Source organism: Diorhabda sublineata, chromosome 10 (assembly GCF_026230105.1).
Source record: "Diorhabda sublineata isolate icDioSubl1.1 chromosome 10, icDioSubl1.1, whole genome shotgun sequence".
Lineage (NCBI taxonomy): Eukaryota > Metazoa > Arthropoda > Insecta > Coleoptera > Chrysomelidae > Diorhabda > Diorhabda sublineata.
In genome coordinates this window covers 2,753,291-2,770,435 of record NC_079483.1, presented here as the reverse complement: position 1 = coordinate 2,770,435, position 17,145 = coordinate 2,753,291, and the positions used below count along the sequence as shown (strand labels likewise).

The 17,145-nt window shown below is 32.3% G+C and overlaps 1 protein-coding gene across 1 annotated transcript in view; it reads left to right on the top strand.

The window, feature by feature from the left end:
• The window catches only part of LOC130449291 (protein sickie), a 564,400-nt gene that overhangs the window by 419,140 nt on the left and 128,115 nt on the right, over positions 1-17,145 (top strand). Inside the window, exons 9-13 of the mRNA XM_056787013.1 lie at positions 567-680; positions 3,211-3,451; positions 5,102-5,245; positions 13,475-13,677; positions 16,384-16,535. Of these exons, the coding sequence (XP_056642991.1) occupies positions 567-680; positions 3,211-3,451; positions 5,102-5,245; positions 13,475-13,677; positions 16,384-16,535 (854 nt within the window). The remainder of the gene's footprint in view (positions 1-566; positions 681-3,210; positions 3,452-5,101; positions 5,246-13,474; positions 13,678-16,383; positions 16,536-17,145) is intronic.

Below are 17,145 nucleotides of genomic sequence, written 5' to 3'. Positions count from 1 at the left end.
ATTAGATTCATTAATGACTGGAACGAACTATACACATTTTCTTTCTATATCTTTCAAAAGTTCTATCAATCTTTATTTATGATTATATTTCTGATTTATTGCAATATAATCTGCGTATGAACGTTGACGAAGAACTAACCAGTTTTGAGGTGAATTGTCGAGGAAGTTAAGGCTACACCGAGCTGTAATGCCAATCGGTAAGGTACGAAGGTACGATAAGATAAGGTAAGATATTATAATACAAACAAAGGAAAACATTCATTATTACACTCGCAAGGTAATAAAACATGAAAGAGTCATCAGTTAACTGCTGTGTTCACTAGAACGGTCTAGGCAAAAAGGTTAATACTCACTCTTGGTATTTTAGGTTTTTTTGACAATATATAAATATATATATATATATATATATATATATATAACTTCTTTCATTGTTTGTAACATAAAAAACGTTTCCTAAGAAAACTTGTCTTCTTCAAATCCTTTTATTATTCAATGGGGAATTCGAAATTCTTACTAAACCAATCTTAAAATAATTCTACGGTTAAAAACTTTCATTCTCTTTCCAGTAATCCAAAATCAGTCTGCGGGAAAAACAGCATCTGTGTCCGCCGTTCCCAGAACGAAAGTTAAAGTTTCTGGGGGAACTCAAACTTGTTCGAGTGATCTCCAACAATCTCACAGTAAGTAGTAGTAGCAAAACGAAAATCCTTATTGGTTTGTATTGAACAGTAATGAGATTGCCTTTAGTTTATAAATTCATACAAGATCTATTCAGAAAGTAACGAAATATCTACATCTAAAGGGTCAACTAAAAGTTTACTTTTATACGTAGTCACCAAACTCTTTTGTCTGGAATTCTATCTCAGCAATCTCGGCCATTAGGTAACGCTCGCCGGCAGCTTCTTGTTTTCGTGTTGTTTCATACTTGGGAATATTATATTTTAAATCGTATGATGAAAAGGCACAATTTATTGAGATACCACAAGAAATCGATGAAAAATACATGGTACTTTTTCCAACTGGTAATTCCTTAGTGACAAGGTTTGAAAAGATTTAATTAGTTGTTTGGGGGAGCCCCATTATGTGCATTGTTATTTTGTCTTGTAATTGACGTATTTCACTTACGTTTTGTCACTAGTTACGATTTTATTCAGTAATGGATCATCATCTTCATGTCTGTTTCAGGTATTCAGAAATATCAAACCTATCCCCTTTCACTCATATTTAAACTGTAAAAAAATTTGGCACCTATCCTGAATAAAAATAGCTTTGGTTGAAGAATTTCAAACAACAGAAATAGTCATTCGTTCCCTTTTCTCTTCGTCCGTTTTTAAATTAAATACACAATTTTCAGATAAAAAACTTCAATTATTATATTGTTTTTCTATACTTAACACACTTACTAATAAATTTTCGTGGATTTTAAGTTTTTTGTGAACAAAAATTATATCACGTAATGATGACTGGACGCCGACTGAGATGCGATGCACGCAAACACCAAAATATAGTCTCCACCTTGTGGAAAGATTCTCTAAATAGCAATCGTATTTTATTTAAAACAAAAGACCTCGCTCAATCCTCGTGATCATTGGATTTTGTCTAATTTTCCTGAAATTTTCCTGAAACTTCATAGTTTGAAGCAAGCTGATGAAAAGTGTCAATTGGCACGAAACCCCAAACCCCCAACCCCATCAAAAGTACTCATTAATGTGGTCACTCATTAACTTGAAGTATCATGTATGTAGATTACAGAGTAACTTAAGCATTGCCTTATATGATTTACTTCACAGGTTATTTTCGATAGTAGGATGTGGTTTTGGAGCTTCGTGCCTTTTAACACTTTTAAACAGATTTCTTTGAATTATCATTGCGCTAAGTTTAGGAAAAACTGAACGAAAGCCCTCCTCTTATAGCACCGATATACTCTTCAGGGCTAGTTCAGCGAAGGGTTGGTAGATTTTGGCGCTTCGTGCCCCTTGAGACTTTTGATCAACTTGTTTTGAATGTTCATTGTGCCAAGTTTTAGAAAAATAGGCAGGCCGAAACCCAATTTCAGTCTTGGCAGCCAGTTGGACACTGAGTGACTGAAAAAAATGTGGCAATAATGGATTTAAGTATGATTTGTACCATATAAAAAGGCAATAAATTACTTTACTTCAGAAGAAAAAACAACTACTTTCCTGGCTAATGCCTCGATGAATATTGAATTACATCTCTTCTGAAGAGCGTGATGTCAATCGAACTTAACATCCCCAATGGCTCGCAGTTGTAAAGAAGGGTTTGTAATCACTGACTAGTTTCGACGTTATTACGTCTCATAAAAGTAGCTTAACAATCCTAGTTTGGGCTTGAGACCCGAACTGAAAACAACGTCAAAGTGCGTCGCTACTTGGTTCATGTAGAAAACAATTCCCAGCGAACGCTAACGGCGCCATTCTAACTTCCAACTGCGAACCATTGGTCAAGTAGAAATCTAGCGTAGTCGCCGATGATATATATTCCAATGGTAAATGAAGTATGTGTAAAATAAATCAAAATAAACGATTCCTACTATTCGCCTCTGAAATAATTTCGAAATTTAATATTTCGAAAATATATTCGGCCGGTATTCAAAGGAGAAAACAACTACTTTCCTGGTTAATGCCTCAACAAATATAAAATTACATCTCCTCTGAAGAGCGTGATGTCAATCGACCTTTTTAACGATATTAACATCCCCGATGGCTCACATTTGCAAGAAGGGGTTTGTAACCACAGACTAGTTCCGACGTTATTATATTATAAATAATCAATAATAAAGAATAGGTAGATTCCAACAGAAGACTACATAAGCACTGATCAACAAGGATGGTCTTACAAAGAAGACTGGTTTGGATAATAGGAATAATAAATAACAGCTCAATAAAACAATCGAAATTTGACGATCACAACTATATAAAATTGAATAAAACCCTACCGTCTACTTTCGAGAACTCACTAACAAAACTCTTCATAAAATTTCTAGAACGATCAATCTTTTTGTTGAAATTATAATGACAAATAGGTAAAAAGATATAGAAAATAATTAAATGATCAAAAAATTATTTTTTATTGCTATTGTAATTTTCGCATTCGTTTCGCATTTGTTTGGTTATCTCTTCTTATCGTAAAATTTCAAATTTGTTCAGTATCTACTTAACATATAATATATGTTATATGTATATCTTTTAGAAGCAAGTCCACCACAATTCAAGAGTTACTCATTAACTGGTAATACCGCTAATCAACTCAGTCAGTCAGTCAGAGAACGTCTTATGATGGGTTCACAAAGTCTTCCAAAAGGTGCTGGTGGAGCGCACCAAGATTACGGTCTGGTTATGCGGCAAGTCAGACCAAAAGCCAGTGATGGGTCTCTTTCCGACACACAAGCAATAGAAAACACCAGTCCATATGCTCCTTGGTTAAGACATAGGTAAGTTAAAACTAACGCTCCACATATTCACTCCATTTATTGGTTTTTTAAGATCCGGAGGTGTAGTTACTATCTGCCAATAATAGGGTAGTTGGTTTATAAATATAGTTGTCGAAATTCTTAATAAAGCGCTCAAAACCATTTTGACTTGAACGAATCTATTACCAAAACTGGAATTATGTCAGTACCATTAGACCATTGGCAATACATTAATATCATAACATGTTCCACCATAGAAACCAATGAGAATGGATTAACCAGAAGTGCTGAATAGATAGGGATAATTCCGCATTGGGAGATATTTTTTTATCATCTACTATCCCATTTGTACTATTTAAGTTAGTTTTAATTAGTTCTTCTTAAATTTGGTAATAGTTCTTGTGGTTTTTTTGTATTTACTGAAGATCTTAACCCTATCTTAGTTATTTTTTTTCATTACTTACCAGCTTTTTTGAGCAATCAAGTTGAGTTCGTGTCTTCTAAACCACCTTTTTGATTAATGACCGGATGCTATCTATGAGAAAACATCCAAAAGCACTCAACTTTTAAAACCGGTGTTCCCGTCTCTCAGAAAGTTATCTCCCTAAGTCCCCAATAAAAAAAAATTAATCGTACATATTGACATTAAATAACTTCCCAGTGTCTATACGATTACACCTTTATTTTACTTAATTTGAAATTAAAAAAATATATACTTGAAGTTCTAAAAATCCCTAAAAATATAACAACCCTAAAAACATCCTCTCTCACATTTTCCCCGTAAACTTGGTGGAAAACCCTTAAATTGGAAACCCTGTACACAACATTACTCAACTGCGAACCTATCCGACTAATCCGCACCTAGAAAAAAAATACGTCTACGCATGCACATGAACTTTCAATTTCGATTCCTCCTAAAAAAATTTTATTATTTATAAAAGAAATGATTAAATATTTTTAAATAAATAAAACATTAAAAATAATAACATTAAACAAATTTTAAGTTTTGAACAATAAATAATAATTTCGTTCACGACTATAATTTTTAAAAATTATTTATTCATAATTATCAAAAACTTCAAGTAATAAATAATTTTCCTCAAATCTGATTTTTTAAATAATTAATTAATCCCTTGCTACAAGTTTAACAGGTTTTTATTTGAAGATGTTGAAACCTAGGACTGGAGAAAAATTCCATAAGTTGGCATAATTGTGTCGACAGTGCAATTTTTGACGATTACTGTTTTCACAACTAACTTAAATGTGCCTTTAAAAAGAAGTAATTTTAAGAATCTGTTAGTCATATATAATGCGACGTATGTTATTTATTTGAATGTTTTATTAGTAACGCAGATATGATCTACCTATAAGTAAAATAGTAGGTTTTTTCAAAACTAACCACATAACCTGGAGATAAAATCTGATGATGTCTTTCTCTCGTATAACAACGAACAATTATTCTTCAATGATAATAAAACTACACATTGTGAGTAGAAAACAGTAAATATGAAATATGCATCGAAAATAATCACTCCTGGTCAAAATGAACGTCTTTGTCTCTTGGAATAATATCTGTTTGAGTAATTGCTGTTGAAGCATGTAACTTATCATAAGAATAATATTACTTCGAAACTTTATATTTTATACTCATGTTATGCTCTTTTTTTTCAGCAATACTTATTCAGTTGCTCCCAGGTTATCAGAGACGGATAGTATGGAATCTTTGACGAGTTTGCCAGGTCACAGAAGTAGTTTAACACATACAAGATTATTAAGGGATTCACCATCAAGGTTAAGTCGAAGCAATAGTATAAGGTATTCCTTTACTAACAGATGTCCTCACAATTCACTTTTAATTTTCGAATTATATGGTATTTATCAATACAATAGTGTCAAGCCGATATGGACGTCTTATTGTTTTTTATATCTACATACATACCATATTATAACGATGTTTTTCAATACAATTAGTTTCATAATGATACATTTTCTCGATAAATCAAAATGCAGTATTTTCATAGTGCAACTGAAAATTTTCAAAATTATACACTCTCACATCCAATCAAAATCAAGTAAATTTCACAATAGCGAATTTAAGTAAAAGAATATTATGTGGTACACTCGTTTAATTTACAGTCAAACGTTCAAAATATAACCAGTCAGAAGTACATCCGTCAAGCTACCTAGAAATAAGTACCCTCTGAGACCACTGGACATAATTTGTTTACTCTCTAAATGCTCGCCAATACATTTAAAATTTCCGAGGAAGAAAAAATTTCTGGGTGACAGATTTTCTAGGAGAACTATTTAATTTAAGTGGTTTTCGTTGATAAAAAAGAGAAATGAACGTAAAAAGTTGAATGGAAAAACATGTGATAAAAAAATTATTTGTCAAAAATCTCACAATTTCGCTTCTTCAACGCCATCCAGCATACTCCAACCCAGAGTACTGTATTACGGATGATCACCTCAATATCCAATCCTATTAACTGTAGTTTCAGCTGTTTGAAATTTTTGATATTTCATTAAAGTAGGTTTTATGTTTTTGAAACTTATATTGTATTGATAATCGCTGCCAAGTAATAAAATATAATTAACACATTGATTCATTTCTACTGTAATGATAACTGATACTTATTTAATGGCTTCAATGCGAGTAAAGCCGCGGGTAAAAGCTAGTAAATTTATTAAAGAATGTTTGTCCCTACGAAATGAGGAGAATCGTGAGCTATGCATGTGACAGTGTGATGATATTTAGCAAAATTGTTGAGCATGTGCTATTAAAGGTATCTGATAAGTGCATTTATGTTTCGAAGAAGAATGATAGCTACGCCATCTCTCGAAAATTGGCGTATCAATACCATTCTTCTTCTAAACATAAATACACCACGACCTTGCAACGGAATCAGTATCTCAATCAAAAAAATGTTATTGAGGTAACAACAACTGTCACGGCAATATATGAAATTAATTGGAATGACAATGGCTATTTTACAATAAATTTCTCTTATTTTTATACTACGTTTAATGATTTTCAATCCATTTCAATTATTTTCAAATAATTTCGACAATAACCCATTGATTATTACCTGAATTCATTGTTTCAGTACAGACAATTCGTCTTTCAAATGATCATTATCCCTTTCTGCACTTTCATCTCGAATTAGAAGATTTCCAATATCGATGTACTGCTATTCGACCATATCCATTTCTTAAAATAACGCTTCACTACCATCGACATTAACACCTACGTTCTACAAAACACAAATATCGCGATTACAGATATATATTTATATACAAAGAAACCATAGAAATAATCGATAATTATTAACCGCCAAAAAGTCAATTATCATAAGGTTGGCAGAAAAAAAGTAATCCTCATAGATGTCATGTTCAAACGACGTTGCCAGAATTTAAAAAAAACAGTATGGAAATTAAGGAAAATATATAAAAATATTTTGATAAAGTCTGAAATAAGTCGGAACGGCAATTCTTATCTGTCTATCAAAAATTATTAAAAAAAGTAATTTTAAAACAGAAGAGACCTGAAATCAAGAACATATCAAATAGTCTAAGAAATTGAACAAATTTATATAAAAATATTGGTAAAAGTTTGTTTATCTTCTTCTATATATATAAAAATAAATGTTTGTCTGTATGTCCTTCATAGAATTGTAATCTATGTATTTGATCATGTGATAATTTTTAGCAAAGTTATTGTACATGAGCCCACGATGATTCCTGAATGATGTGTGAGTACGCCAATTTTCGATAGATGGCGCAATTGTTAATAGCCAATTCAATAGGATTGGATATATTGTGAGATTCGGATTGCTGATTGACATCTAATAAATTCAAACCCATTTTTCACGTTGTTACTGTACAATTATGTCTCCAAAGATACCTATTCTTTATTTGAACGTTTCGTGTTATATATAAACTGCTTATCGGATTTGGATGAAAAACTGAACGGGCACATATCACGAGCAAAACCGCGACGGAAAACGCTAGTTGTATAATAAAATACCATATATATTCCAAACAAGAACTTGATGCCACAAAAAATGGTATGAGACAAATTTTGTAATGAGAAATTATCTTAATATGTCAAACTTTAAACTGTTTTGTGATTAGAAATAAAATAAAATTGTTTTGATCTCACCGACAAGTTAATAAACTCTTATTGCACGAACATGATAGCTAAATATTTATTATTATGTTCTTATATTACAATAATATGGTTGTTTATAATTGAATTAGTTGTGATGGTTGTAAATTAAACAAATTTACTATTTTACTTCACTATTTGGCATCAAGTTTTTATTTTTATTCATTTTTTTTGTATGTTACTAACTAGATACTATAACCACAACTGTTTCTCACATACAGCTATCTCCGAGAAAGGACTTTTCCAAGGTATTAGTGTGGATAAAGGCCTTTTTGTGAAAATGACGCTTGAGTAAATATTGTTGCTTGCATAACTAATTATATTCTGAGTAGAGTTAACATTTGAAATATTAGTTACAAAAAAGTTTGATGTTTAGCTCAATATGAATGAAATTATTAAACTTGTGTGCATAGAACTCGGCCCACAGTAAACTATACACTTGACCTATATTTTTTTTAAATTATTAATCAGATCAAAAAAAGAAATATGCTGTTTGTATGACAATATAATATGCTTCAATGTGACATTCTACACCACAAAAAACCGCCCAAGTTATTGTTTAAATCGAAAATGGACTTGGTCAGCGAACTGTTGCTACCTTAATGTTATTCAAGTGCAACCACAACTCCGTGATCAGTGGACAGTAAGTCGAAGACTGCAAGAAAATAACCTGATCTCGACCGAAGAAGAAAACTGTAACTAAAACCAAAAGAGCAATTGGCAGATTTCTGCCTTAAAAAGCGCAGTGCTTATTGAGGTGGTTCCTGCATGATCTGAGTTGCAATTTCTATAGGAGCACGAATCGTCCTGTTCATTCGTAGAGGTGTTTATGTTCACGAAAGAAAAGGCTAAATGGTGGATAGATATATTGAAATTCATGTTGAACCTTACGTCGACCTCATTTGAGACGAATTTACATTTGTGCATGATAATGCAATGCCGCACACTTTCAGAATCGTGCCAAGATTACATCTCAGAATGAGTTTTCAGGTTATGGAGTGGCCAGCATATAGTCCTGGCCTAAATCCCGTATAGCATTTTTTGGATGAGCTAAAAAGAAGAATACTTATGTTGGATTAATTCCACTGTGTTGAATATAGGATATGTTTTCATGAATTCATACATCAAAGCATATTAAATTGTCTCTCAAATAATATATATATTTTGGATCTGATGAATAATTTGAAAAAAGATATAGTTGAAATCAAAAGTTTACATTTGGCCGATTTCTGTGCACACAAGTATATAATAATGGGTATAAATTAAAGTTTGAGCCAACTAACTTAATTTTAATTTATTCTACTACTGAATTTTATGATAAGAGACTGGTAGTAGGTACTAATTATCATAGGTGTACTTTAGAAGAAACAAAAACAATAAAGTTCGAATTTTTATACATGCAATTATGTTTCTATAAACTGAATAAAAATATGGATTAAATGAGTAACTTCTCAAGTTACTTGTATACGTGGGAGAAGAAGTTGATAGAATTTTTTTGTAAGTCAATTTTCTAAATTGCAATATCCTGCGCTTTCCCTAATATTAGATTCTCATTTCACTGAAACACTATACCTATTGATTAAAGATTTTATACTGTACATACTGTACAAATACACAACAATCTGTTCTGAGTGTAATTAATTATTTTAGGTGGACTAATTTATCCAAAACTGATCTGCCGTATCATGTAAATCCTTTAAAGGAAAGAAAGATGGCCAGTGTTGTCTATAATCATTGACTTGTCGTTTGGTATATGATCTAAAATGTGTATGAAAAAATTGAGCTCCTTAAGCAATTTCATCCTATCTTCAAAAAATAAAATAAACAATATTATATATCAGGCTCAAGCTTGGTTTATGAAAGGCAAAATTAAAACTAAATTAAAATTAATATTATACTACACGTTCTTGGTGGTAGTTTTTTATTTATGCAGTAAATTAAGGATAATTATAAATTACTGGTAAACCAATAGAAATTTACTGTATGGGTCCTTGTTGTCACACAAATTTGGAAAACTCCTGACACTGTCTACCAGTGCTCAATCGTCCAAAGGACATTGCTGACTTTCAGACATTGTTTTCTCCAATTTTTTTATATCAGTTTAAAAATAAAACATCACGGCGTAAATCGGCGCAATACGCGAAAATATTTCTATAACCAAAGAACAAGGATGCTGTAAGGTTAGGTTAGGTTAGGTAAACAAAAGAATACCACCAATACAGACTGACACTTTTTTGCACTAATAGTGAGTTTGGCATCTTTCGGATTTTTTAAATTAATCTCTTCACAGTTGACGAACTTGACACACTATTCCGACCATATTTTATATGAAATTTTCGAACTGCGACCGCTAATATTTTTCTAATATTGTTCAATAATGGACACCCACCCTAAACTGTAAGTTCTCGATTCCTTTTGGGGGGGGGGGGTTGTCAACACTTTACTGGCGGCAAATTTAAATCTTGCGCTACAGGGATACCTTATACAGAGTGAGTTTTATGTACAGAATGCCTCAATTATCTCCGAAAAGGATGTACGATTCTTATATATTTTTATGTACAAGGATCTTGTGATAAGGGCTGTATTATGGTGATATTTACATTGTTGTCAGATCTTTCCTTTACCCGTAAAAATGATGAATGAACTTTATTATTTCAAAAGGATGATCCTGTATATTTTTCGCTTTTTGGAATCCTTAAGAAATACTTTTCATATGATGTTTCCTATACTTAAATGTCATAATTTCGAAGTTATAGCTACATTTGCATTATCTCCGCCGAAGTTAAAATAATCCATGACAGAAACATTTAACGATTTGTTTTCAGTTGCTGTAGTTTTTCTGTTTCATGATTTGGATAAATATTTTACTGCACCAGTTTCGTTAAACTTTTTACTAACTTACTGACACTAGACCTTGTTACAAGACTTGTATTAGCACATAAATTATTGAAGAATATTCAAATTAAACGAGTTTATTCAATCGTAGCCATCTAAATTGCATTTAGGTGTAGAGAATATTACATAAAAAATCAGTATTTCTTAAGGATTTTTAAAAACACAAAATATATATTTTTCCGGAAAAAGGAAAAATCTGACAACAATGTAAATATTACCATAAACCCTTGCGCACAAAAATTCATAAAAATCGTGCAAGCCGTTTTTTGTAATATATTTGGCTAGATATTTGAGTCGTTCAAATGTCTTCTACTATTCAGGAATATTTTGTAGCTTCAGGGATTTTCTAACATTATTATTTTATCCAACAATGGAGCAGATGTCCAATTTCTCCTGGTCTAATACTAGCTCCTTCATTTTTATGAAGTGCATCCTGTACTTTTTTTACCATCCTAAAATATGTTCAGGACCATTTCTTATTCTTTTATTTCTACTAACTATGAATTAGCTCAAATGAGAATTTGGAAAATACAGTTTCTCAACTAATTCTACTGAGAATATGATGAGTGTAAACGTTACAAATTAATATATTTATCTCAAGAAGTCAGAACATAATATTAAATCATAAAACAGATTTAACAGCTTCGCACTTGTTTGTATTGTCCGCTTTGATTGTTTCTTACAGCCATACACGAATGAAGATACTAGTGAATTTATGGATTCATTAGACACACAACCACAGTAACTGACAGTATTCGAGCTTATTTTTACACTATACACCATAAATGACATTTATTTCATTATAATTTAACTATATATACACAGGTTGTCCAGAATAAATCGCCTAAAGCATATAAGTATATGACATTTCTGTGATTCATAAAATAATATTTCTTGTAAGTTAGAATGCATCTAGTCAGAGAAGCTTCTGCAATTATTACTATTGACCTCAATCGTTTAGATATGAGGTGTGACAATGAAGTTTTCTGAACTTATCAATAAAAATAAGAATCTTCACACAACGATTCCAGCGTTGCACTCACTATTAAAACCATCTTTGGTAATTATATGAAGTGAACCCATTTGAAATCCCAGTTACAGCTTCTTTGATCTCGTTTATACCACCATGATATGTTCCTTTGAGATGTGACTTCAATTTAGGAAGTAAAAAAGTCACAAGGGGTAATTTCGGAACTATAGGTGGGTACTACATCGTTCGAGTACCTTTTTGTCAAATAATATTTTGAGAATTAGTTAATGTTATTTCAAACTAATCGACTGAAGAATGATATCGACAAATTAATTACTGAGCCACAATAATTAATTAATGAAATAGGCAAAATATTTCATAGGCTCATTGACATGTTATATAAACTTTTACGGAAATGTTGTAGATGTAGATCTCTCATGCTGCATCATCTGTTACTATCTGGTTTTTTGGCCTTCTTCGTCGTGGCAAAAAAGAAAAGTAAAAACGCTATCCAAATGCTTGGTTTTGTCCACTTTTATCTGCATTTTTGTTACCAAACTGATAGCTCAAATGGTTCGTCCTAATTTCGTACTTAAAACTTTTAGGAACTTCAGCAAACTGTCCAGATAACGAGGAAATCGTAAATCGTCTGCTCTCTTGCTTAAAATTTTTGTCAGTTATGACAGGAAAGCTGTTATTGCATTACTTAATGCAAATATTTGTGCAGCTATCTTTGAACACTCTAACCCACTTTGTACATATTTCACGATGCCTTTATAGTTTACTTCACAGAACATACCCTAAGAAGAAATGCAAACTTAGTTGGATTCAGTGGAAACAACATGGCGAATTATCGATGCCATTGCCTTTGATGGTACGTTGCAGAACTAATCTATTTTCGCGGTTCATTTAAATTTATAATACATAATATCTACCGTATTCTATAGCATAACTGTGATTCTCACAAAAGCAATAATTCGAAAATGAGCATTGAATTTTACAAAATTCTTACTATTTAGAACACACATCAAAAAAGCATTTGGGAAATTGAAACAAATGTTTATTTACCTTGACAATTGACATTGACAGTAACGACAGATTTTTATTACAAATTTTCAAAGCAAGTTGACGTTCTTATTGGGCATGTTTTGTGATTTATGTTATAACTTTGACACAAACAATCTCTTCACAGAAATGTAACATTAAGTATCCACATGAAACACAACAGTCTCTTGAATCGTCATGAGATTTAATTGGTGAACAAATATGTCTCTGACAACTCTCCATATACATCTCAGAAGGCTCCAGTCTCCAGTTCATGGTAGAAGATCCTTCCAATATCATGTTTATAATGTTTATATTAGTTATTTTCATAGAAATGAGTACTAATAAAAAACATCGAAATAAGTCTAATAATCTAATAATACAATTGTCACATACGATGTCTTGAGCAATATTTTTAATTAATGTTTCAAAGAATCACACAACTAGCGCCTAAAATACTCAACGCACAAACTAGATAGACTCTCAGCTCGAACATCCATGTCTTATGACTATTGTCGAATCCCACTTCAACAGTGAAAGCTTTCTCAAGTGGACGACACCGATGATTTCGATACTTCCTCTCAAGATATTGTCACAGGTGAACTTTAACCTCAAAGCCACTGATGCGTTCATCAGGTTGGTTGGTTGAATTGGACTAGTGGTTTTCGACCCAACAACTTATCTGTTGTGGAGAAAATTAGATTCCCTTTCAATATATTATTTGAGGAGCAGTACATTTTTGCCAGTTTTCAGAAAACATGTCTTCTGTGATATATATCGACGCATACTTGCTACAAGGGTAGAAAGATATGAAAAAACAATAGAGAAAAATATGGTTCAGCCTGTGTATATAACTTTAACTAGATTTTTTTAAGCTAACGTACACTCTATACAGTTTGCAAGGCGCATTTTAACTTGTACTTTGATCAACGCTGTTGTGGTATTGATTATAAATTGTTACTTTCAGATCTACAAAATCGGAAAAACTGTATCCCTCCATGATGCACCGAAATACTGAACCCGAAGCTGAACCGTATTATTGTCTACCAATAGGTAGTTTGAGCCATTGGTCTCAACCTACCAGTCCAGCTCCTGGTAGCGCTAGAACCTTCCCGCTTTCTCCAACACACTCGAGTACTCCGAGGCACAGTTTGCCCAAGAACGATGATGGTAAGTTGAGTATTTATTGTGGTACGGTGTATTTACCACATTATAACTTTGAAGATGAATGCATTTTGCTAGATGCCAAGATTGGTTCCACTATGACTTTGTATATTGTCGTTTTTGTGTTTAGGTTAACTTTTTCTGACCGTAGCAATGAGTTATGAATTTGTACAGCTTTTTTTCCTTATTGCTTATTTCTTATATCGTCTTTTGTTGTTTTATCTTCCTAAATTATGCTTCCTAGGTATTTGAATCGTTTACATCATCTAACTTTATTTATTTGCAGTTTTGGGTCTCCTTATTTACTTCGGTGGAACTGCTCACATATATTTTTGATGAACGATGAGACAATGTCGATTTTAAATTCAATCTATAATACCGATGAATTCTTGAACAGTACTTATACACGAATTGAAAAACATTGATGTAATCACGTGTTCATCCTAGAGAAAGTTCAACATTACAAATGTTTTACTACCCTCATAAGGGAAATTTACGTTTTACCGTTTTAAAGTTGACGCCGAAACATTTACAGCGATGCAACGGTATTTTTTTGTACTGCAAATTGAGCGATAATTATTGATTCATTGAAATGCCACAGCCGCACGTTGGGAAGCACTTTTTTCAACGGGGTATCCCGCTGATTAATGCGTTAAGATAGCGAACAATATGTATTTTAGTTACAAATACCGCGACTTTTTCGGTAATTAACATAATTTATGAATAGGTTCAAATATAACTGCCGTACCTAGGGAAGCGGTTTTTTAAATTATTTTAACCATTAAAATAATAAATTAAGCGGTTTTTCAGGGTGTGACTTGCTAAGTTTATATGGGAAACTGCTATTTTCCGACTTTGCTCGATCCCGATGTAGTCCGGATAAATCAACCATGATTTCTTGAACGGCAAAATAAGCGGCAATTATTGTTGTGTTAAAATATAATTGCCGTACGTAGGGAAGCGGTTTTTCAGGGGGTGGCTCGCTAACTTATGTGTTAAGGGAGCGGACCATAGGTTTTTATTTTTGAAAAAATTAGCCCGCTAGGTAAACGTACGTTTCGTCGCAAATGGTCGCCTGTTTTCTCGGAATAACTAGATATGTCGCCACCGTTCCATTAGAGCAACGTAAATTTTGAATAGTACACCATACAATAGAATTGATGGAGCATCCGCTAAACAGTCTTTTTTGGCACCCAACGATTTCTTCTCATTCCCGCAGATCAAAAATAAACATTTTTCTACCCCTGAAGAAGCGGTTGATGCGTTCAAATCACATGCTTTGAAGCACCTCGTATATTTTTCAGTATCTTCATTTTACATATTATTATTTTCTGCTTCATTCTGTTGATTATCACCTAGGCTTTACAATTACAGATTACCATTGGTTTGTGCTAACTCATAGATTTTCGTTTTTGTACTTTTTGTTGTAAAATACTGTTCTATTTCCCACATTTTTTTTGTTTATACTATCAAAGTCTTTCTCTGAATGAACTGCTCCAACGTTAATTCCATTGTCTGTGTCTGTTTTTGTCTCAAACTGAATATCAAATCTTGCGTTGATCTGTTGGCTTTAAATTTAATATGTGTCTACCTCCAGTTTCATATATATATATATATATATATATATATATATATATATATATATAAACGTGGTCAAACAGTAGTGAACGCACGATAGTATTAAGCGCAACCATCCAAAAAAATATAACAATTTCAAAAATTATAGAAAGAACATCTTTAACTTTGTACTAGATACAAGATATATGAACATATAACTGAAGATATACATATACATATATGTTCATATATGTTCATATATCTTGTATCTAGTACAAAGTTAAAGATGTTCTTTCTATAATTTTTGAAATTGTTTTTTGGATGGTTGCGCTTAATACTATCGTGCGTTCACTTCTGTTTGACCACGTTTACTTCTTGTGTTATTATCATATTTTAACAATTCCATCACTAGTAGCACTATAACTGTCTCTTTCTATGGACAATTCTATAGGCTCCAGGTTTAGGATTGCTTCTATTGAAGCTTTTGCAGTACTTTTCATGGCTCCGGTGATTTCCACTACTGTTGTACTCGTAGTTTCATGAGATTCTTTTTGTTTGATAGACCTTATGATTTTTGTATACAACCAATATATTACCTTTGATTGTAGTCCTCAACAATTTCAACAACTTCCTTCAGTACACCGTATACACTACCACTACACCAACACAACAAGTTATAGTTTTCAGAGAATGAAGTTGTAGAAAGCGTGAATTCCGTTTTGAAACTTTGAAATCTAGTATCAATCCTAAGTACTTTGCTTCGTCTAGTAGGTAATGTTCTTGTCCATTCATCTATTTTTGGTCCCCGTTACTTAGATATCTTCTATTGTCTCACGAACAGAATTAGTTCTTTGTTTTTAGGATTGACAATCAGTTTGTTATTATCCGCCAACAAGGTGATATCTAATTTCTTTTTCATGATGTTTGTGGGTCTTTAACTGAAGTCAATGCAGCTACATTGACAGCATCCGCCATAGTTTGTTTTTCCTTCTACGCTTTTCACATCTTTTTAATCACTATATACATATATAACTCCTGTGGTGTTTCTCTGGTAGTTCTTTTCCTAGTCTGGTGTACTCCTTTTTATTCTGATCTTCATTATCGCTACAATCATATTTATTACTTATTATACTACTACGAATTAATTATTTTCAGTGCACGGATCTTCAATCAGCTTGGTTTCAACGGCGTCTAGTTTGTATTCATCGGCTGAGGAAAAACAAGCTCACGAAATTAGGAAACTGAGAAGGGAATTAACGGAGGCCCAAGAAAAAGTGCACACGTTGACTTCGCAACTCAGCACCAATGTAAGTACATTTATTTTATTAGTAATCGAAACAATGAGAAACACGGTCTTTACGAGGCTTCCGCGTCTACCAATTTCAATTCCACATGTATTTATGCTTAAAAATATTAAGTTGATTAATTATGAACTAAAATAATGGTTTGATTTTTTCACAACAGCTAATAAGCGTCTGGTATTGCTACACATACACTTATATAGTATATGCAGTGTATTTATATACTGGCCAGTCTATAACTGCATCGGTTATTATAATTGTTTGTTACATTGAAATATATTTAGTTCGTGAGTGTAGAAATGAGCCGAAATCAAAAAGAAACTGTAAAAAAATGTGGTTAAATTTCGCATGCTTTCCTAATTTCCGCTCAGTTACTGAATATGTATACAACAATTTAAAGCTGATAACTCTTATTTTTTTTCGATAACCGCTATAACGACTGACACCATTAAAAAGATTGATTGATTCTTACCAATCAAATCCATATATTCATATATCGAGGCAATTCTGGTTTAATTTGGAATCAAAGAATTTAACTATGGCTCCCATGAGAGCTCGTTTTAAAGAAACGAATTTTAAACTCAAATTTCTTTAGATTTTTGAAGAAATTCAATTT